We start from the raw sequence: 24,426 nt of genomic DNA on the forward strand, positions 1-24,426 counted from the left end.
GTAGATTTCATAAAATATCCCTCTATGGGGTATATATTAACGGTAGAATATTCCATCAAAGTGATTAAGCATTGTTCATTGAGTTGTTACTTCGTATATTACGTTGATGTAACAGTAATTGTCGTTTTAATAACTTTGACACATATTACGAAATTATTGGGATTGTTACGACATACAAATATACTGAACTTTTGTAACTTAAGATTAATTCAGTAAAATACTTATTGGAGATAAAATGTGAGTACGTACTGAATGTGATATTTTTTCTATCCGGTGAGTTACGCCCCTTTCGTACGTATTAACGTACGTATTTCGTACGTATTGACAAGATTCAAAGATGTTTAATAAAATGTTTTATACGTGGGCTTATAAAATGTATTTCGTATGTCAGTATGTACAAGAAAACATGAAAAAATGAAAAAATACAGATAACTTCTTTACGAAGAAAACAGATTACTCGTAGAGTTAGATGGTTTTATTAATGTATTCTTTTATGAGAGCAATTAATTTTTCATTATTGAACGCTGCAAAAATCAAAGGTGGAAACTGAGATGTAACAACGTGTTTGTAATATATAATGCACTTTGGGTTTGTTCTTAAGCTTTATAAAATTTTTCGTCTATATCCATTGACTCTTTCAATAAAGAAACTTGTTATTTCGATTGTCAATGCTGCACTTTCGATTTAAGGAGAATTGCGATGCTTTGTTACGCATTATCCTTCAATTTATTGGGGACAAAGCAAAAGATCACGAATAGGGACACAGAACGTGAAAAGTATCTCAACATACATGTATGCATATACTTGTAATATGTCTATAAATTAATAATAATACGAAAGTTGCCTATTTCTATTCATCTTTTTCTGTCTTATCATTTTAAACAATTAGTTACGTAATTAGTCGACTATAATTTGTATGAAACAAAATGAAATAATGCAATACAAAATCACGTTTATTTATGGACAATGCCACCATTTGAGGACATTTTTAAAAAAATCAATATTGTGCCGATGTATTTAAATGAACGAATGTCACTGATTATATAAATTGCAACGAATGAATAAAGATCATTCTTTTTTTTTTTATCATACCGCGAATGAATAATATATTCACTCCGTATAATTATGTATTTAAAGATTTTGGGAGTGTGTGCGCGCGCGCGGGTGAGGTCGCATCTTTTCTCCAATATCGTATTAACGAACAAAATTTGTTCACGTTTAAAATTGACTGAAATCGTAGTATGCATGATCGAAGCACGAAGTTGTAAAAACACGAAGAAAACTTCGTCAGGTCGATTTTCGTTTAAGAGGCAATGATATGTACTTAGTCTACTATACAATACATAATATGTATGTAACTATACGGATAACGCGAGCGATTTTTGTTTACATCAACTGCACGAACTGCATATTAGTACATAGATACCTACTTACTTCTTGCTTACAAACCTTCCGAGCAAATCCTAATGAAACGATATTTTACCCGTGATTTATATAAATTCGTAAAATCTCAAGTATTGTGTCGGCAACCTTTCTTTCAAGAAGAAAAATTATTTTTTTATTTCATCTATCTAAATAGTAATGAATGATCTATAGGCTTTAAAAATCACAGATAACTCTGATGTAAAAAAAAGAAGAACAAAAATAAGGAATCAAAATAATAATGAAATACCATGGATAAAAGTTCATTAACGCCATACCTTTCGTTCGAATTGCTTTCTGCTTTCTTATTTCGTTTAGAAATAAAAGAAATAAATTTTGTAAAAAATTGTACAGTTAATTTTGTCGAGCGGAAGATTTTGTATAAAATTATTAATCTGCTTATGGGTATACTTTTGATTTCCATTGAGCTACATTAAGCGTAAAATCGAAGTTTATTACGAAACTGAAAAATCACATGGATGCATAAAAGGATAAGCGGAATTAAGCTAAAAATGCACAAGGCAATTTTATGGGATTCAGTTGCGGATCCGGCCAACGTGTATAAATTCATTAAAAAATTAAATTGAAAATAAAATTTATAAATCATTTATATTTTCGTGCCAATAAATAACTGAATGTCGGATTGGCTGCCGATTCGAGAAAAATCGTCTCGTGCATTTTCATCTTATTACGCGTGATCCTAGAAATGAAAAAAGCAAAAAATTGCATGCGTGCTGGTAAGCAGTTGTAGTATAAATTTCAGAGCTGGTTACCTTGCTTCCATATTTCCTTACCACAAAGAAGTTAACGAGTTACAAACTTTATAATTTTCACAATATATCTCCTTATTACCAGCTGATGAATGTATTATTATCTATATGCCCTCATCTTAAATTATTGCAAGTAAATTTAAAGGGACAACATCGTTGACATATTTTTTATTCAACATGAAGTTCCTTAATCTCCGTTAAACTATAGATTTTATCTGTCGAATATATTCCATTACTACCCTAATTTTAAGGAACGTAGTGCTTGATGCATATTACACAATAATACTAAGTATTCTTTGTAGACATGTTATATTGCACGCATATACATTGCCAACTTAAATGTTTCGTATTTATCTTCTAGTTTTAGACGACGCGCGTATATTTTATACACTCACTATAATACGTATATGAGAAATTATACAGTGACACTCATGAAAATTTTAAATAGCGTAGCATGTATTCTTAGTAGAACGAATAAAAAATAAATTCAGGACCTACGGTATTTAGACTGGTATAAGACATATCAGTGAAATCTTTGAAAAGTATAGAATGTTTGACAAAAAGGATTGAAAGGAAGAATTTGAAGGAATGATTTTATATTGTCAAATAAAATGCAATTAAAAACAGAAACAAAATTACAATGCAAACAATATTGTTTGATTATAGAAGTTTGAATATCCAACGAAATAATGTTTGAAACCTAGTAATTCGGCAAATATAAATATAATTTGTTTATTTCTAAGTTTCATAGTATTTTATAACGTACGATCACCCTGGAAAATATTTTCTTCATTGCCAGACACTCTATACAGATAGATCGAGAAAAATTTCAATGAAAATGTTAATCAGTTAACTATTGACTAGTTAATATGACATACCTTTTTGGGTGTGAAATGTACCATTTGAAGTATATCGTGCAATATAAAATTGCATTCCTCGATTGAAAATTTGTTCTACCTATTCGACAGTACTCTCTTGCAATTCGTTGTGTTACCATCACTCACGAAATGTCCTAGCACTTTGTCGTCGTTGTTCAAATTATAAAGGGAGAGCAACTGTCTGAACCGTTTGATCACGAAACATTGAAAAATCCTGTCAAATTACGTCTAGTAATTAACGTTCACCTTAAACGTCAATCTTAAGGTACTTGCCGCGGAAGCATCAGTTTAAACTCCTCGATGCAATCTCATTGAAATATTTCTTTTGCGTTTACATCCGACAACGAAATTGCAACTATATAAAATGTTAAAATGGTCATGATTGCAAAGCGTTGCTTGCCGATGTTGTCCTCTTCACAGTCTAAGTGTTTTTTTGTTTTTGTTTTTTTTTTTGTTGAGAAGTTGGGTATTTTTTGGATGTCTAATGCTGGATACTTTCCAAGTAGTCAACGTATGAGTTCCTTCGTATCACCGGTTGTAAATTCAGATCAAGGGTGGACTCCTTTCGCGTTCACAGCACTTAAATCCGATTCCTTAAAAAGTAATCTGTCGACGAATTCTTTCGAGAAATTATTCGATTCCGGTAACTCGACTCGAAATTAGAACGTAGAAAGACAACGATTCTTTAGTTATTGTTCTTTGCCAATTGCAATTCTGGGAATTAAAGGTGTTCTATCAGGTTTTCGTATTAACCATTGTAATGCTGCAATGTATCCGCGCGCACGCGCGTGTCCGTGTATTTGTGCGTGTATGCATGTGTACGGGCGCGTACGAATACGTGCGTCTGTATATGTATGTATAATTCTACAACAAATACGTTTCGTATGAAAGACAGATGTATCTGAAATTGCTTTCATCGCTGTTGCTCGGTCGGTTGGTATTTTACGAATGTTTTTTGACAACAGTGTACTATTAATAATCGATCCCGAAACAAAACACGGGAATTAAGGGGCCAGCATTTTTGAAAGCTCTTCGTCTTGAAGGCAACCTTTCAAAAATTCCTCCTCGGTAAGTTGACCGTCATTATTTTCATCCATTCTTGCAAATATGTTTTTCGCTCTCTCTTCTGCACTGTCTGCTGGTCTGTTGCTCGAGCATGCACCGAGCATGTCGTATATTGCCTAGAAATAGAAAAATATAATCTGTTCAATTTTTGTTTCGTTTTCGAAAGTTCGTAAGCAGAGCCCGTTATCATAAAAATAGGCAACAATTGGAAAATTCGAAGCTTTTTATTTTTTTAGTGAATTTGAAATTGACAAACTGACGGCAAACCTCTCTTTTTAATTGTATTTAGTGTCATACTTCATCTTGAAAAATTCATTGATATCGACGTAAAAACTAAACGATTTAACGTGAAGTGACGTAGTCTTTTTGCGCTATCTTATCTCTAAGCTGTAAACGTACGACCAGTGTAAAACAAAAGGAAAAAGATTTCGCTATTATCTGCTAGAAGAGAAATATATATTAATGGGAAACACATAATACCTGAACGATCTTAGTCATTTCTTGAATATCAATGACGCCATTTCCATCAACGTCATACATCCGGAAAGCCCACTTTAGTTTTTCTTCTGGCGTCCCGCTAGACGTTACATCGATGGCCAATAGAAATTCCTGCAATAAAACATTACGATTTCTGTAATAAAAGGTAGGTAATATCCGTGTAGTCACTGATGTTGACATTTTATTTCTGTGTAATAACACAATTTAATTTTCTTGTCGGCGAGCAATAATGTAGACTTCATAACACTTCATGTTACACGATTTATATTGATAATAAAATATGCACAACTGTACATTTGAAATTCGTAATACAATTGATGTGCGCGTATTTCTTTTTCCTCGCTGTTGTCCTGTTAATAATTCGAAACTCTTCGTAGATGACAGAAAAGTTATTGGCAATAGTTTCTTAGTTCCAAGAAATAAATGTAGACTCAAGATATCAGTCCAATTTCAACGAGGCTCTGGACACCATCCTTGGCTTCTAAGGTAACTAAATTATTACATAGTAAAGTGCGATAAATTCTCTTGAGGCTCGAAAGAACGCTCCATTCAATATTTTTAGTTTGTTAAATGTTTGTTTCACTCGCGCAAGGAACATCGCTCGACCCTGCAGCGTTCCTCCATCCTTTGATCTTGTTCAAGACACTGTTCATCTACCAATCAAAGTAGATTTTTTACAATTAACGCTCAAGAGACGTATAATCTCACTTTGAGAACTGTCTACTTTCATTGTCAGAAGTTGAAAAAACATTTTCTGGTATATCCCGGAAGCTAGTAGAGATGGAACGACTGGTCACGAGGTTAAAGAAAAAACAGCTTTTTAAGGAAGAATACAGTATTAAGAAAGTGGATGCGCTAATCTTTGGATACCTTGACGCTTCTACGTCAGGTTCGCAGTGAATTTCGAGCATCGCCGTTGAAGATATAGTAAAGTTGAACTAGGTCATCTGACGCCTGAGGTAGACAAACGGCGAGGGTTTTAAAGAACGAAGTCGAGGGCGAGTCGGCTCTTTGCTCTTCCTGACCTCCGAAGTGTCTCCACTTCTCGTATTGACCCCATCGACGTGCTGGCCCCTCTGGCAAATTTCTGCCATCGGCTACTTCTCTATACTATGTATCACTGGCGTAGCCTTTTCTAAAGACCTTTGTATTTGCAAATGTATTTGCTACAGACGGCAATGTTGATAGGTCGTTGATGTTATTTCGTAACCATTTATTCTACCAGAATTTTACTGAAATGTACCTTTTTTTCCTTTTCGTATATTAAGGATCGCAACTTTTAGCTCTATACCCTTTTGAATTTAATAAAACTCGTATACTTCTTTTTCAGTCTTTCACCGTTCGAAGCGAAACCGAGAATTATTATCTCCAAGAAAAATGAGAGAATTTATTTAATCTCTAAAATATCAGTTGTATATCGTCTTCGCGAAAAACTTCAATACTGGTCGTACACCTCTTACATGTCTTTTCTATAAAATAATTACTGAACTCGTTGAGTATTGAATATTTTTCAGTGTGTTTGCGTATTCAGAGATTGGTAGGCAAACCATACCTATGTGAATAAGGGATGTGTGGTTGGCATGGCATTTCGTGGATGTCGTTGCCTTCTACTACGTAGTAAGGACTGTTAATGTCACTTGTCCATGGTTTTGTCCACGACTGTGTCTGATGCAATGGCGATCCAGAGATTTCAGTTTCACCTAAACGATCTTAGAGATAAAGGGAGCCGCAGTGTGGAATATCAAATTCGACGTGTATCGTGGCAAAAAATTGAGAACATCGGTGTATCAGATGTTGATTAAGCAGAAAGAACAATTAGAATATTCTGTAATATGAATGGAGATGAAACCGAATCTTGTAATAATATTTTGTGTGCGATAATTTTGTATTGTACAATAAACATTACTCAAATCTATTCGTCAGCTTTGTATCTTCTACTTTATATAAGAATGACTTACTTGCTTCGCTTATAAACGCAAACTCTTCTGCACTCCACGCATGAAGATAAATCGCGTAATTCTTTTCAGAAAAACGGTAGTCAGCGAAGTATCGAAACTAGAATATTTCTTTAGAAACGGAACGTTCATAGTCCAAAACGATTTAAAAAGTGAGAAAGTTTAATCATGCAGAATAACTGCGGTATCAGAAGCGTTCAAGTCCTATTCTTAGCATATATACTTGCATGTATTATCCTCGACGAAAGACGTACTTCTCCATTCGCGAAGGAACATAATAGTAAAAATAAATTTGAGGAGATCTCATCTTACCTTAAAATCGATGTAGCCATTTTTGTCCATATCGAATGTACGGAAAACATGGTCGCAGAATTCTTCCGCATTGCCAGATGGGAAGAACATTTTGTACATGTCGACAAATTTTGCTGGCGTTAATCTACCATTTGGGCAATCTTGCTATAACGTAAAGAAAAACAAGTGTTTGTGTGTCTGCGTGTACCTTTATTTAGAAAAATATTGTTATGCTTATGCAATTTTATTTCAAAACCAAAACTATCATATTGATTGCAAGGATATAATTTTTTCTCATTTTACTTAGAAAGTCGAATAACTAATTTTAAGCAATTTTCTTAAAAAAGTACAGAAATTTATTTATATACGCAATTCGTTCAGTAATGTATACATAAATTGTTTGCGCATAATATAGTTAGAAATTAACGTCGAGATGAGCAATTAAGTAACACTTTACGTGTTATTTGTTACGCAAGCAAATGTCATAGCAATGTAGTTATTTTAAAATCCTCTTAGTGTAAAAAACATTTTAATCGTCCTTTTTAATGATTCTACTATATATATATATGACGAATACACGTATGAGCTATACATGTATAATTGTAGAATAATCTTTGGATCTATCTTCTGTCAAGTATTTCTGGTTCCTTAGTACGAGAGATATTCTGCGACTTGGTAATTTATAAATCAAAATCAATTTTTTTGTAGATCTGCATACAAATAGGTAAAATATCCGCTAAGAAAAACCAACGTAATTAGTAATTGTTATTCAAGCAAATAGATTTCTGTCAAATCTAATGGTACAGTCAAATTCATCGCTTAAAAATACAGAATTCGTTTGCACTAAATGGTGTTTCTCACTCTTTGTAAAGAGATTATACACTAACAGTGAAATGGTTTGAGTTAGACGATGTTTTACAGTTATATCGACGTTGATGGTTTTGCTAAAAACGGAAATAGAGTGTGAAAAACCGATTTTCCCTGGTGGTTACGCGTACGCGTACGCATTTACAGCACGAGGGAAAAAGAGAGAAAGAGAAGAGAATGAGAGGGAATGCAACAAAGCTCTGAGGCCAAAGTCTTTTACACTTTTCGAACGAAATTGCTCGTTACTGATAGAATAGTAGGAGGATCGAACATGTAAACTACTAAAACTCGTTTATTTAATTTTCGATTGGAAAACTCAAGTACTGCAATTGAGGAACAAGAAAGTTTGCGTGAGATAGGTAGGTATACGTATATGGAATGGGTTGAAACATGTCCAACGGTAACGGACAATTTGCTTAGTTTAATTTGTTCGTACCACGTGTATGGGTTTTGCTTGAAGTGTTTAAACTATCCGAGAAACTTCGAGCAATTAACTTTTTCGAGGAATTGGACATTTTGATCGGGATTGATAGAATTTGTTTAAAGTCCAATTAAGGCTAGGACTATGCACTTTTCGAAGAAGCCAATGAAAACTTATTCAGTTCAAACTAATGCGGATTATTTATTTTTATCTGATTGAATAAACTCGAGCAAATACTCAAGGGGCTGGCTCGATGGACAAGAAGAGAATCTTTCAAGAATCGAGTTTATACCCAATAAACCGTTTAAGAGAGCGAACTTTAAAGATATTTCATATTCTTTCTATAGCTCTCATTTAGCGATCGATAATGGCCGCAATAGCATAAATGATCAAAGATTCATTGATTTACGTTTCTATTAATATTTTCTTCTTCGTTTTTTACTTCTAACAATAGGTACTTTCATAGCTCGTAAAATGTTTGAGCGCATAACAGATTATACTTGATAGAATGTTGATAAACGTAACAACCTAAAGTATAGATTAGACAGGGACATGATATTGTTATCGTTAATACATAATGATAAACGTAGAAAGAATAAATCTATAACATTAATATGAAATAAATGTACACTTACTTTGAATCCTTTGTACCATTCTTTTATAGTTGCTTCATCGTATCTTGTGTGTGATTTAAGGAAATCCATATCCTCTTTGCTCAACTTATCTTTGCTGCCGAAACAACCCATTTTGAAATCTACAACAAAGAATAACGCGTGTTAATATTATTACCAATCAGTAATTTTCTTCTGTATTATTACTAATAATAGAATTTTTATCGTTGTCGAACTTGTGTCGTAAAAGCTTTTGGAAAATACTCGAGGGAGAAAGAAGGAACATAAAAACGAAGAGAGATAGAAAACGTGTCCTAGGGAGTAAATAGGGAGCAATGTAAATGAATAAGTAAACGAGAGAGAAAAAGAGGAAGTTGCCATGAGTGTATTTATATAGAAAGAACGTCATTGAAAGCATAAGCACGCGCAAAACCGCAGAGGAACAGAAACGTAAAATAATGTCGTAATGAGTAGCCAATACACGATCCGAATAAAAAGTTTTAAGAAAGAGGCAGTCTTCAAGGCAAGTTGATTCGTCGGCTGAAAGAGTTTCGTTTTCCACGTCCGAAGAGAGGAAGTCGGGGCAGCTCGTGACTTGCCTAAGAATTAGACTATCTTAAAATGGTATTAGAATCCGACAGACAGTTAACTGTGTATTTTCTGCTTGCGTCATAAACTGCGGCATCAGAGAATTACCTTCATTTTGTATCTATTAGATAAGTGTGCGCTATTTTAAAATATACTTTATTTTTTACCAAAAAAAATATCGCAATATACGTATTTTTATTTCAGATATTTTTCATCTGTGCAGATCGTTATTTATTTTCGCATATTCAAAATCATCATAAATGCATAAATATCCGCAGTTTGTTCATAAATAAGAGACTTGAACGCGTAAATTATGTTCACGTTTGCGAATTACTGATCTTCTAGTTAGCAATGGCCGTGCAAATATTAGCCATGCACAACTCATGATCTACTAGAATACGTCACACAACGCAGCAGTTAAAAATATTAGTTGGTAAAATGTCGATAAACAACCAGTTTCGTCCTTGCGAAAGAGTTAGAGAATGAGAAAAAAAAAAAGATCGGAAAGACTCGTTACAAATACTTATTATTCATTAGATATAGGAGAAGATCTATCATAAATACGTATGTCTACCGTATAACGATTACGCTACTCTAGCAGGATTTAATGGCACGCTAACACGTCGCGTATCAGAGGTCCTTCGTGCAACGACGGACCAACGATGAGACCTCGTGTAACGCGAAGTAAATGTAGGACATAATTAACACAACGCACACATCAGGAGACCTCGCTGTAAAGACGACACCGATCTATGTCAATTGAATTGCACCCGTTTCCTCGGCTACTTACTGGATTAAGCTCTTGCCTAAGAGATTAATTACCTGTCTTACACATAGCTACGTCTGATATAATTTATAAAAATCGAACAAACAACATATAACCAAATTTGGTGTAAAATTTCATTACGCCATAACAGAAATCCTAGATCGAATAGTTGTCGTGGACATGAATTTTTAGATGGTACAAGATATTTTTTAATGATCCTGAGTCTATTCAACCTGTTGGGCGATAAAGACGAGTTAATTCGACGCTATTAATCCAAATTTCTTAGATATGATGGACCACCTATTTTTTAATTCATAATTCATCTTATAGATATTTATCTACATAAAAGACAATAAAAATGTATGCATTTATCAGAGAAGAAAGTATAAGAAAGCAATCAATCTTTGCAAACACAAATGCTTAAAAGCTTTTGTTTGAAAAAGCAACAAAGAAGCATTGTTCAAGTCTGGCTTGATGTTTCGTATCGTTCGTCGATCATTCGTAGAAAAGGATCACAGCGGTAAACAATGAACGTGTCACCATTGAGAGCGTCGCGTATTGGCAATTACATTCACGTCTACGGCCGTATTACTGCGCTTATAATACCGGGAGTATCATTGGTATGTATTATAGCAGCACACAAGGACGCAGGGAAAGTGACACAGTTTGCGCCATAGTTGAACAGAAGAAAATCGACGAATCGGTGGAGAAGAGAGCCGTTAGGAAATCCCATTGTTTCCTATCGGTCTGGCTACCATCAACGTGACGAGTCGCTATTCTCGAGTGACATAATCTTTCGTTGGTTTCAGTCACAAAGACAGTCGTCTTAAACTAAGTAAGTGTAACGAAATCAAGGACGTTTTTAAAGCTTAACAAATTTTTAAAATTTTTAAATTTATCCATGCCGTTTCATGTACCTTTATAATGACAGTAAATTTATAGAATGATGCGTATAAAATTTATGAATGGGAATGGCTGAGTAAACGCGATCGTAAATTACTTAGAAACAAGTGATAATCTGAGAAACAACGGACGTATTAAAATTTCGAAGAAAATTTTGTTGACAAGGATATTTTCTACGAGTACTTTTCAAGTCGTAAAAGTTTTATGTCGCGAGTATGAGTGGATATTATGGAGCAAGGAGTTAACAATTCCAAGTTTCAGGTTTTAGTTTCGCCACGTATATTATCAATTTTCATTCTCGGGATAGAATCTCAGCTTTTGGCTCTTGGATTCTTTGAAAATTTAGTATCGTTAGTACTAATTGGTTAAGTACATTTCCCGGCAAATTTTATTTGTCCTCTTTGAGTCTCACTGTCTTCCAGCTGTTCTTGTCTTTCGTTCTCTATTTTCTACCCAAGAGAATCGTGAAGTGGATTAAAGCGTCAAATGGACGTTGCAATCTTAACTCTGTAAACCAAAGAAACAAGCTTAAACGTGTCAAAGGAAATCAAGTATTCCACGATCCACTGTCTCTTCGTTCCATGGGAATACGTGTACATATCTTAGTTGTCTAAATGTTAGAGAATTTCCTGACGACAAATTGTAAAATTAGAACAGTAGATGGAAAGTAGAGGAACACAATAAGTTAATCAAGCCAGTAGGTAGATCTTAATAAGACGAACTTTCATGGTTCCATTACTGTTAAATTATTACGACAACTGTACATTGTTACTGAACACGTTTTATGTAATATTCTATTCAAATGACAATTTTGTGTACCTTACGTTGGGTCAGGTATTCGGATATAATTTCGTCTCATCGTTTACATAGCACGTGATGTTCTATTTAAATGATAATCTTACATAGTTTACTTCGATTCACATTTAATGTTAATAATATTTTCAAATTTTAACAATTTTTCACAATTGAGGAGCTTTTTGTATGAAACTTCTGACACAGAATTTTTCATATCTTTTATGTTCGATAGACATATCGCAGATATTCTCAGATCACGTATTTGTAGATAATCGATAAAGGAATGCATAACAGCATAATCATAGACATAAAGGAAATTCCGTAAGCATAAAAATTAATGGCAAAGTAACGAATGACGAAGATGTACCTATTGAATGAGTTAGATGCTTCAGACACCAATAATATAGAAATCGTACAAAGAAAATAAAAGTCAAGAAAGAGAATTCATTGGGGCATTGAATCCTCGAAGGCAAACCAATATCTAGTAAGATATGAAAGGAACAAAGATAAAGATTCTCGTCTATCAGCACACGCGACATACGGATGTGACAAGAAACGAAAATTGAGAGGGAATCTGAAGCATGTTAAGGAGATATCAAGAGCAATAGAGGCAAGAGAATCAGCAGAATAAGAGGCAAAAAGAAAGAGAAAGAAAACTAACAAAATATGCCAAGGAATCTCACATTCAAACACTGAAATAAGACGCAAAAAGAAACCAGTCACGCACAAGAAATCAATTCGAATAATTTAGTAAGTCACATTCGGATTCTCATCAGAATGGAGGAGTTTATGGTCGATAAATCGGACCTTCCATATCAAACCAGTTCATCGCTCATCCGATCAAACCAATTACCCAAGATTAATTTAGTGGGCAATATTCATTATAAGATCGCGTATCATACGATTTGATTCGTGAATACGATATACGCTGTTCATTAATAAGAATGAATAAATTTTTTATAGTAAAAAATATCTTACAGCGCAAATAGATGTATAATATATTTTTTGTAAAATATTTTGATATATCCCTTGTCTTGGATGTTAGCTGACCAATAATATACTGTCGATTCTGAGTAGTGTATGGGTTTTGGTAGTTGTACCTCTGGGAGCTTAATATATACTAGCTTGTAATGACTAGTAGTGGGCAGTAATATCCTTATTGCGAGGGAACTATTGAATATGACCATATTAATGAATCTCTGAGACTAGTCGTACAGGAACTACTGATAAGCAACGTTACAAGAAATTCCGTAATTTAATCGTTCGTTTCGATGTTATAAAACATTTTCGACTATGACCCTATAATAGCATAAGTTTGGCGATTAACTGTTTGGGCCACTCGTTTTACTAAATCGATTAACAGAAGCAGCATATCTGTGCTTCCTGGAAAGTACGTTATTTGATTTGTCGCAACCCTTATCTCTCCAATGTAGGCAACAAATGGTTTATGCACCATTCCTCACTTTTGTAGAAGTAAGAAACAACATTTGAACACTAAGCTTCGTGAAAAGTAGGTTGGGCGTGTCAGGCCCATGACATAGCTGCTATGTTCAGCAGATTTACACTGCCGTCCCATAAATCACGGAAAACTTGCGAATTTTGAGCATAAGATTCAATAAAGTAGGTTTATATAAAATCCTCAAAACGTACAAAAAGGATGTCATTTATAGATATTTTCGGATGGCGAACTTTGACGCTATTTTTCGAACAAGTGACGCTTATTTTCAATGAATCTTTTTTTAAACTAATTTAATAGCTGGGTTACTTTCTTTGTGGTTCATAAACGATAGTACAAATTCCTAAACTTTTATCTGTGGGGACATTTTAAAAATATAATGTCCAGTGAACCACTTACTTTGGTAAGCGAATTGAGACAAAGAATCGGAAACTGCTGGCTGCAGATGAGAAAACAGTTAGGAATCTTCCAACGTGTGTGTGCTTTCACAAAGAAACACACTAAAGTGTGTGTTAAAATGGACCGAACTGAACATATGCTGTAGTCAGACGCAAGTAATACTTTACTGATAAAAACTGTTGTAACTGCAAAACTAATGATATTTCGACCCACATTCATTAAGACTTTTTTACTTGTTGAGGTAAGTAATACACGCTCCTGAAGTTTGACTTCAATCTCATCGATTGGGGACTAGGAGTTTGTATAATATACACATCCATTATTTTATTCTTACAGAATAACTTTCATAAATCTAGCTACACGAGTAGTATTAGCACCAGTTTTCTGAAGGTCCTGGAAGGAACAATAGAGAGACACAAACTTAATTTTCTCAGGGTAGAAATCATTTATGTTGAAATAACCTCTGCAATTAATACGATTATAACAGACATTTAGAAACGTTAAATTCAGCGGTATCGTCCATTTTGCGGTATTTAATTCTCTACAGTTAAATTATTGAATTGTAGGGTATCAGATTCATGTAAAATTCAGACAATTAGCAGCAAAGTCTTTGTTGTCGCTTTGTAAATCTCCACTGCTAACTGGAACTGTTTCAAAGAGAAAATAGGATTACCAGAAAAAGTACAATAAATTCAAGCGCTACAGTTAATTTACCAGGTAATTTATCAGGTTACCAGAGGAAAACACATGTTATAATATTCACTAGGTGAAACCTTTATTTATTATTGTTAAATCTTCTTAATCATTTTGACAAAAATATATGCAGATTTGAATGGAAAAACATCCACAGTCTAGTGATAACACATTGCTTATTACCTCGTTGCAAATACACGGTAATTGCCTCAGCATCATTATTTAGCATCAGACAGGACAGTTAGGAAACCCGGAAATTGAAAGAAGTACGAAACTTTGTGTGCAAGTAGAGTAGGTCAACCGCAACACAAATCTACTTTTTTCAGGGTCATAATGCGATTTTAGGGGATGCAATCATGCCTTGAAGAAAATGCAGAAATTTCAGAAAATTGTTTAAACAAAAATGTCTTTTACATACGATGTTCCATCAACTACAGTCGCGATTTATATTAAAATTATTTTTAACTGATAAATAGGGACATGTAAATAGAGTCGCCAAATTTTGTGAGCTAAGGTCACGGTTGATTTATGGTTGCCGGTAATTGATTTTTCAATTTGTAGATTCTCGGAACCAAGCTGTTTGGGATAAAAATGACCTGTAGCAAAGCAGTGAACGGTGGTAATGCGGAAAGTCATAAATACTAAAGGATCGACAGCCCCGGTTTTCACTCTTAAAGCAATTGCCCAACCCCCGAAAGATAGATTGAGCTGGAAAGGAAATGATGCGACAGCGATCTGCATTGGCCGGCGCACGCAGACGCGCAGCAACTGCAATCAATATACATGTAGATATCTGTAGCCTTAAATCCAGATACCATCAAATCCGTTAACACGTGGATGATATTTGATATCGAAGGAAAAAGAAAAAGTATAAAAATACGAAAAGACTGAGATATTGAGCGATGACGTTAAATAAAAGAGCAGTATCGTTCAAGTAGATGATGGATAACGATAACAACTTTACGATAACATTATTTGATACGAAACATTTTAATATTTTTAGAAGATCCCTAATACACAATCAAAATGATAAACTACGCGTATAAAACGATCCTTTAGACAAATCCTTTATATATGTAAACTTCTGGCAAATTAGTATTACGGGCGTCCACAAAAATCATAAAATTATGTATTAATATCAGACCTAGAATAGTCATCGATAGTCAGTACACGTATCGTCGACATTGGGTCTTGTCACATGAATTTCTACCGCTTACAATACAAGCAGTAGCTCCAGTGAAGCACTAGATATTATAAACAGACATATCATGGATATGTCCACCGTTGCACTAACATGGTCTATCGTGGGAAGTCACATCGGATAGCATTGAAGACATACTCGTTGGATTGGAGACATACTCTACTTTGGCCTCTGGTTTCCTAACTCAATGGATGAACAGATAACTTTCTTAACTCTCGACCTTTAACCCAGCGTAAACCCACTATGACTTTTGAGTGGCATACCACAGCTGGATATTCACAGCTAAATACTTCACAGGAAGTTATGCTTCTATTTTCCGATACGTTAAGCTATTTAAAACGAACTTCTAGAGTATTTTATTGGAATTTCTAAAAATATAAAGATATCGAATTGAAGCATTCGTTACGTTTTCTTCTTTTGGTGATGTTTTTGAACAACATTGTTTCTACGATTCTTAACCAAGTTGCACGCCCAAAAAGTTACGTTTCAAGTTAAATGTTATATCTTAGCGGGCATTTTGATAAAAATTTGTTGTGATCGATGAGTTCTAGTCTAAAAGACTTCTCTAGCTTAGAGAATAGAACATTTAGTAACTTATATCTGCGTTTTGCCATCTGTCTGTATTCTCGTTATACAGGAAATTTTACAAATTATTTGCCCATGATTTTGAAGTAATTAAACAGCTTTCTTTGTGCCAGTAAAGAGAGAAACAATGTAGAAATTGGCATACTCGACAAGTTGCACGTTATTTTACAGGGAAGCATGTATCGCCATTCCCATTTCCTGGGTCTATTCACATGTAGATAACAAAGCTGAACGGTAATCGATAAGCTGCCGTATGAAAATAAAAAACTTCCCGCAGTTTAATAGAAATCTTCGCTTCGCGTTATGGTCAATCGAACTGCACTCGATTTAACGGTACAAATTTATGGATCAATACCTACAAAAACAGTTTAATGCCTTCCTTGGATTTCTATATTCATCTGTTTCTACTATAAAATTTTGTATAAATAAAATTTTGTTTTTTTCGTAGTTTCGAATTTAATAAATAATAGTACGAGGTAACCAGCATTGGAAACTATACTCAAAATAGGACATCTTTTTACTTTATTTATCTTATTTTATCTGGTTGCCAAATTTGTTTTCAATTTGATAGGATTGTTCTACTTTTAATTCTGTATATAGGACAACAGTCACAGATGGATAGATTCGAATGCTTTTATACCGACACGTGAAATTACTTTACCACCAAACTCGATTGCTTCCCTTTTAACGTGCAAAAAGTATATCTGTTCATAGCAGAAGTTTTTTAAGCGAAGCTTTCGAGATATTCCAATTTCCTCCGAGTCGGAAGCACCAATTTCTCGGCAGTGTAACTCTGCAATTTAATTCTTTAATTCATCCTTGTAAAAGAAACGAATGAACAACGGATTTTGTTGATGTCAAGTTGAGAAGTTTCTACAATAAGAGTGCAACGCTTCAGAAAAGTTTTAAAAGGAAAGCAGCGGAGCAGGAGCCACGCTGCATCGTGTCTACATACTTGGCTTTTGTTATTTTTCATTCTTCGGAATAAAAAATTTGCTATTTTTACGATACTAAACGACCTGGAAAAGAAGAAATAAAACAAGATACAACTCGATTGTTTTTACTTAGGAAACTCCAAGCCGAATCGTTTTATCGTATCCTTCGATCGATCGACCGCAAAACCGACTTGTTTCAACCAATTAAGAGTCATCGGGAGTCGCTATAATTTACCGGTACAGTGCATGCACACGGCCGCTCTGCAGGTTCTTCTTCAACTACGTTAAAAATAAACTCGTTAGTTTGCTATCGGAACTCTGTGTTTCATCGATAGTGGTGACGAGATCGATACAGCCACTGAAAAATAGGGCGGACGTGTTTATCGAACGTGTATTCGAATTTGATTTGACATGTGGCAAACTGTAAAATATTCATCTGAAAAACGTTCCGATAAACTACGTATCAAATAAAAAACGTCGCGATGCAGACAAGTTCACATTAGGTTGTATGATAAGTTTGTTTCAATTCCTTTAAGAGCGATAAGGATCGTTATTTTTATACCAGATCTACCTAGTTAACAATTAGTTAATTTTCTATCTCTTAATAATTGTCAATGGCATTCTTTTTTAATATTTCTGTGAACTTCGTGGAGTACCTACCCCTCCGAACCATGTCAAAAAATGAATGCGATTCTATTACCAATTTAAATTTAAAAGCCTTCTTTGTGAAAAACGAACGACCTTATTATACAAGTTAATGCATCTCTCGTTATTTTATATAGGATTATACAGTGCACTCAAAAAGTCCTCAGACTGTTGCCATATAGAGAAAAATTTACTGTTCACTGTTTAGAGTATATACTATATACACTATGCTATTATTTAATTTCGCGTCCTCAAAACGAGTTCTTTCCATGACTACATTTATAAATAAGTTCGAAAGAGGAAACCGATGGTCGATGGCAGTAATCGATTCGCAAACCAAAAATGAAGAGACAACCATTGAGGTGTAAGAAAGGCATTATCGTGAAACAAAAGCCACTCGCCGTATTGGTGCATACAGCAGTATAAACTAACGATTGTAAATGGTATTTCGGAAGAAGACTTTTCTAGATACGTTCAACGATTGCACAAATGTACGAACGTTACCAATAGTGTGTAGAAAGAAAAGGGGGCTATATTACGCGTTATATAATAATAGATCGAGGCATAAATAGCGAGATTCGTTAGTCATTGTTCTATTAAATTTTCGCGGTGAGAAACTGTGAAAGTGAGAAAAAAGAAAAAAGGAAAGAAAAAAAGTGATGAGCGAATAAGGAAATGAAGTGAGCCACGAACAATTGCGAGAGGGAGAGCACCACCTCCTCTCATTGCAATATAGCGTCTATGTGCATTAAGATTCTCGGTATAGAATACTAAAGTTTCCCTTTGTTAGGATATAATACGTATTTTAATGAAAGTATCGTGATATACCGCTTTAATTATCACTTGTTTATGTAAGAGCACTTGGCTTTGTACTGCTCTGTCAGATGATCCAGAAAGTTGCTGTGATTTCTTTCCGTGCTACTACACTCTTATTTTCCAACTCGAAATAAGTATAAAATAGTACTTTTATGTTTTGAAAATGAACGAAAATAGATTTCATAGTCTGGCTAAAACTGTTTTTTTATAGACATTACCCATGTTTGGATTCTAAAAATATTGAAAATTGGACACTGAAGATATTTTTCTGGACGAAAACTATTATGTGACGAGATGTTTTCTAAAATTAGAAATGTAATCTGCCGTTCGTGAGACGTAATAGCAACTTTCGACGCCTCGTTCTACTCGTTTTCGTTGGTCCAAGTGGGATTTAAAGTTGATAACAAGACTAGTTCTCGCGAACTATAAGAATTTACTGATCACAATTTTTTCCGATAAAAGATCCCGAAGCTCGTTCTGGAAAATCTTCGAGCTTCGAAACGGTTGTTTCAAATCTTACAAAATCACCATGTAGACGTGTCCCGGATCCTTTTGTGGATACACACTCCCTGTAGATTGCTTATCCGCAAGCTTCCGACCCTTTCACGGTTTTGATGAGTATGTCAACACGTCCGCGATACCGTATTTTCTTTCTTGTGTACTCGTACAAATGCGAACGCAACCATTTTCGTCACTGGCTATGCTCTTTACTCTATATAATACAGGCTGAAACTCAGATTCCGTGTGGAATTCTATCTAGTGCTAAAAAATACACGGCTAGCTTCTTGTGATACTTTTCTATCTACAATATAAATTTAAATATTTATACGAATATATAAAATGTTTTGAATCTTTCCAGTGTAGCGCATGAAAAACTCTAAGCTATAGTGATGTAAATTTCATTGGCTCAATTAAGAATATTAATTGTGATAATTATACATTTGTTTTACAAGTGTTAAAAGATATCGAATCTGTTGAATCATTACTTGATTGATATGATTTTTGAGAAAGTAGTAAACGGTGACAGTTTGATTATCAATTTGGTTATCCTTTGCAATCATATAATATTTACAAGAACATATTTGGTAGATATGTATCACCGTTTGTAATATTCATAGTATTGTTTATAGTCTTCATTCACTAGGGTCGTCAATTCAACGTTCATGAATTTCCTCAGAATCGGATGGTTCCTCCTCAAATGTTTCTCTTGGGACTTTCCCTTCCTCCCGTCCCTTTTTCGTTATATAACCCCCGTTTTACCCTCGAGTGTCTCGTAAAAAGTATAAAAATCCCACGAAGTCATATCTGCCAATATTACTTCGAGCTGTCAATTTTCACCAAGTTTTCAGTATACATATTGTCCCAATAAGTTTCCAACCAGAATGTAGCACTAGGCTAACTAAAGTTTTTGAAATGTGAAATGTTACAGTATAATTATGAAGCACACAAGACAGTTAAATTGTTCTAGTATGAAATAAATAAAAAAAATAATAAAAAATTTGTCACATATTTTATGTTTATATCGTAACGCTTTATATTTCAGAAACATTAATATTTTTGATTAGCTACGTAATAAAATGAGCTGTTAAGAGCAAACTAACCCCGTTGCTCTCAATGCTTCAAATAATTTTCTATGAATTGTTAAAATAGTTCCTCGTAATGTTATACGTTTATTTAGATTTTTCATTTACGACTGAATACAGGTAGTATATACGGTATAGGAACTAGACATTTAACCAGCTGGTTAAAAATAACTCAAAACTTTGCTTGTAGAAACATTTATTTGATAGTTTCAATCGCTTTCTCTTTCGGACAGTATTTCATTCACTGCACGTACGCAAGCTCCAGATTTATGAATCTGATGTTTCCAGAAAGACACAGCTTTTAGTTGTTTCAATTCTGTCCACCTACTTTCAAAAAGTGAGATACGAACAATTGCCGGATTAAATACAATTAAACTAATAGAGCATAAATCAAGGTTAAAAAATCAATAAAAATTTCTAAATTATATCGCATTAAATCTGGTTAAAATTTCAGAGGTTTAACAAAAGTGCTTTGTCAATGGAACGATATTTCTGTCTGAATTTCCGGCGATTTTGTTTGTTATGTACTTTATGACGTTCGCGCAATTATTAACGAAAATTGGATACACGCACTAGCTTTCTAGGAGAGTGCAATTACGAATCTCATTACGAGCTGCATATGCTTTTTTCTAAACACCTGGGAAGCCTTGGTGCGGAAAAACATCAAGTGACTGTAAGTGCGAGCAGAGATTTAACACGCAAACGCCTCGGTAAGTAATCATAGAAGCCCGTAAAATTGTCAAAGAAATACAAATCTATGTGTAATACATAAATTATCTCGCGCTCAGTCTATTTCGCAGTACGTAACAATTTCGTGTCTCCTAACTCAAAGTAGTTGAGTCTCGTTTCTATTTATTTCGAATAATTACTATAGCACGGTTGTTTATGCAAACGTACATTTTTAGAAATTAACGAAATGAAAATTACGCAGAGAGCTCTGTTTAATACAATCTTCGTTGTCGTGTACACGTGACTTGTGACATTAAACGTCGATTTAAAAAAGAGATTAGGAAAGTAAAAATACTCGCTGATAATTTTCTTTTAGAAAACAAACAGATTTCTAGTATCAGAGAGTTAACAGAATTGAAATCGTGTAGTAGATTTCTCTATCAGCGGAACCTTTATCGCCATACAGCCTCTATCATTTGTAATATGTAAATCGTTTGTTAACGACAAAAAAAGAAGGGATGTTTATACGCTTTCCATATGCCCGCATTTTTTCCGCGCGCGTGATACTTTTTAACCGCATAATTGGCATAATGGCCAATTTGGAGTCAGAATGGAGAAACCTCTTCGGTACATGCACCGAGTTCGTAGATAGGTCCTTGTTACAAGTAGTATAGCAGTGCTGTTTGCAGACAGTGACGCGGTTTTGCCAGCATGTTCCGCGGTCGCATATTTTTCACGTCACGTTTAACCCTTTCAGCGGTATAGCCGTACATGTATGCTCGAACATATGCAGGTCAAATAGAATGACTAATTTCGCCATTTATTTGTGATCTTGTTTCTGTTGATGGATAATAAATATGAAGACAGTAACAGATATTAAACCCTTTAAAAAAGAAAATTTAATTGCTCGATACTTGTTATTTCTGCAAGAATAAGAATATTTCTGCAGGAATCACTCTTTACCGAATCGAAAAAAAGTATGTGAATGAATCCACGAATGCGCAGCTTTTCAGAAAGTATGAAAGGACTGGAATTGAGAAGGAAATCGAGTGAAAAAGACAGATAAGAAAGAATTTCAATGTTTCATTTTCTCGGTAAAAGGAAGGAATTTTAAAGTTTAAATATGAGAAAATGTTTTTCACATGGGAAATAAAAGTAAAAATGAAAACAAAAACAATATTACAATATATAAACTGTTCCAGTTTTCTTCCGTCAAACTAGGCTTCTTTATTCTATGAGCAAAGATAAGAAGAAAAAATGTAAACATAGGATCATAAAATATAAGAACTGAACTCGTGATCGTGAGTTTTTTTTTTGATTTGAAAATAACTGTCTCTCCCAAAATTTCGAACCATTAATGAACTGAATAATTTCGTATAACACACGATTCGTTGAATACTGGTTGTAATGGATAAGTAGAGCTGCTTTTCAAGAAAGGCAACCGAGATTTCCATAACATTCTTAGAAGGTCTGAAAATGTCAAGAAAGGACGAGAAATGTCGATGAATGGGTGGCCGTTAGTTCAACATCGCGCACAATGTTCAGCTTTTGATCGCATATAGGTGTTATCCTCCCTTATATTCGACCTATTTTTGTGAAGGCGACTTATGATTTGACTTTGAGAACATCGACTAACTTTAGAACGCGTGGTACTTCATGGTAATATAAAAAGATTTTTCGCCAGAGTAAACGTCTTTCCTGAACAAAAATACACATTCTGTACTTGCTATCAATCACAATCTAAATACCAAAGAATCCGCTTTGTTAAAACAGGTTTATGTCTTAAGATTACTTTGAATCGCGTAGCAACGTTCCTTTCACCAATTTTGTATTAGAATGTACACGTATATAGATCATTATATATTTAAACGAAAGATTGTATGTATACCTAAAGACACAAATTTCTAGATAAAAGATGATTAGACTACATTTAATATGTATATTTCATTAACTTTGAGATACCAAACTGACCAAAATGAAGCATTGCAGATTTTCTGTCTTTTACAATTACCAAAAGTATTCTATTTGTGAAATAATTGACATTTATTAATAAATTCTTAACACAATAACGCAAACTCTTAGCGAATCGATCATTAATTGATTCTTTTAGGCCGCTTAATTTTATCTGTAGTTATTCTATAAAAGTAATGTTTTAATTGAAGTCATTCGCTTGTTTCACCAACGAGCACAAGTTGACGTTATTCAACGTTAATAGACGCCATGGCACCGGGACGTTAAAGGTGATCTAGAACACGAGCGACAGAAACGATGTCGATGGCATTTATACATATTCAAGTATACCGTCTTCGGAATACGTTGTGCTTGATACAAACAAAGAAGGCGTAAAACTGGTCATGCCATTCCAATCCGGTCGGTATTACATAATTGCTAGATTTCTTTCTGTGCCAGTCTCAATGATAATCTTTATACTATACAAGAAATATCACGAGGTGTTCTTTTTCGTAACAATTTTATTTTTGGATTGAACGAGGCACTCGTTTGATTTGAAAAATATTAAAAATATGACATTTTCATCTATATCAGAAATTTCACCTGACGAAGTTAGTTGTTAGGTGGACGGACATATTAAACAAACATTTTTGACGCAATTACTTTGGGCAATCGTTTCCATAATCTAGGTTGATTCTATATCGTACGTGTCCGATTACTTTTCTCGAGGCAGGAGAAATCGGGAGAGATTTGCTCTTGCGGAGAGTTCTTGCTCGGCGAGCAATTCGATTTCGATCAGATATTAAACCATATTAAACGGTGTTCACGAGTCTGGATTACTTTGCCATCGAATTGACGAAATGTTCAATATAATGCCGCTGAAGATGATATCATCTTATCGTTATCGTCTTATTGCTTCTACCACATTACCCAAGTTTAAATAGTACGAGCAGAAAAGGCCCGTCGTTTCGTGATTTCCTCACAAGACAATTAAACGATTCATAACAATTCTTATATGTATGCTACCTTCTCGCTGACACAAACAATCCTACCACAGAGTCACTCGAGTCATTATCCTAATTTTAGTATCTTTTCATCGTAAACCTGACCATATTTTTTCGTTATTATATATATATATGTCTCATTACATAAACAAGCTTGGTTATTCTGCCTAAAGTTCAAGATGAATTTTAAAATGTTAAAATTTAGCTGATTCTAATAATACTTTGTTATTCTAACGTAATCGTTTTATTTTTCAAGTTTATGACCGAATTAAACTTTCATCGTAAATCTGTACGAAACAATCAGAAACACCATCAAAGTCACTTATGCTTCCCTCTGTTTTTGTAAGCAACTCTGAACGACGGTAATTTCAGAGGTACCCAGTTCCTGACTGCGAAGCCGGGATGAATTATTCAAGATCGATTTGTGACAGATAGTCATCTGTATCGAAAGTTCATAGCATAGAAACTGATTGGAATGTCAAGGATAAGCACTGTAAGTTGTACCGGAGATTGAACTGAACAGAAGGAATATTTTTAAATCGCTTTTACATTAAGTTTGCACTTAAGTATAATTCGTTTTTGATATATTTTGTTTAATGGTATTATATATACCATTATATATATATTATACATATTATTACATATAGTATACAAAGTATC

General features: G+C 34.2%; 2 protein-coding genes across 9 annotated transcripts in view; both read right to left on the reverse strand.

The window, feature by feature from the left end:
• The window catches only part of LOC117210688 (neurocalcin homolog), a 76,608-nt gene that overhangs the window by 11,132 nt on the left and 41,050 nt on the right, over positions 1 to 24,426 (reverse strand). The window contains exon 1 of one of the 2 annotated variants that reach the window (XM_033453946.1): positions 3,071 to 3,480. The exons of the other annotated variant lie outside the window; for it this stretch is intronic. The gene's annotated coding sequence lies outside the window, so the exon portion shown is untranslated. Of the gene's footprint in view, positions 1 to 3,070; positions 3,481 to 24,426 lie in introns of those variants that run through there. 2 annotated transcript variants of the gene reach the window in all.
• The window catches only part of LOC117210689 (neuronal calcium sensor 2), a 64,606-nt gene continuing 40,883 nt past the window's right edge, over positions 704 to 24,426 (reverse strand). For all 7 annotated transcript variants that reach the window (XM_033453954.1, XM_033453952.1, XM_033453947.1 and 4 more), the window contains 4 exons: positions 8,803 to 8,921; positions 6,901 to 7,044; positions 4,616 to 4,744; positions 704 to 4,251 (listed from right to left, as the gene is read on the reverse strand). In XM_033453954.1, coding sequence (XP_033309845.1) covers positions 4,075 to 4,251; positions 4,616 to 4,744; positions 6,901 to 7,044; positions 8,803 to 8,913 — 561 coding nt within the window. In that variant the 5' untranslated portion in view covers positions 8,914 to 8,921 and the 3' untranslated portion in view covers positions 704 to 4,074. The remainder of the gene's footprint in view (positions 4,252 to 4,615; positions 4,745 to 6,900; positions 7,045 to 8,802; positions 8,922 to 24,426) is intronic.

The sequence above is a fragment of the Bombus bifarius genome, unplaced genomic scaffold (genome assembly GCF_011952205.1).
Source record: "Bombus bifarius isolate JDL3187 unplaced genomic scaffold, Bbif_JDL3187 scf7180000008208, whole genome shotgun sequence".
NCBI lineage: Eukaryota > Metazoa > Arthropoda > Insecta > Hymenoptera > Apidae > Bombus > Bombus bifarius.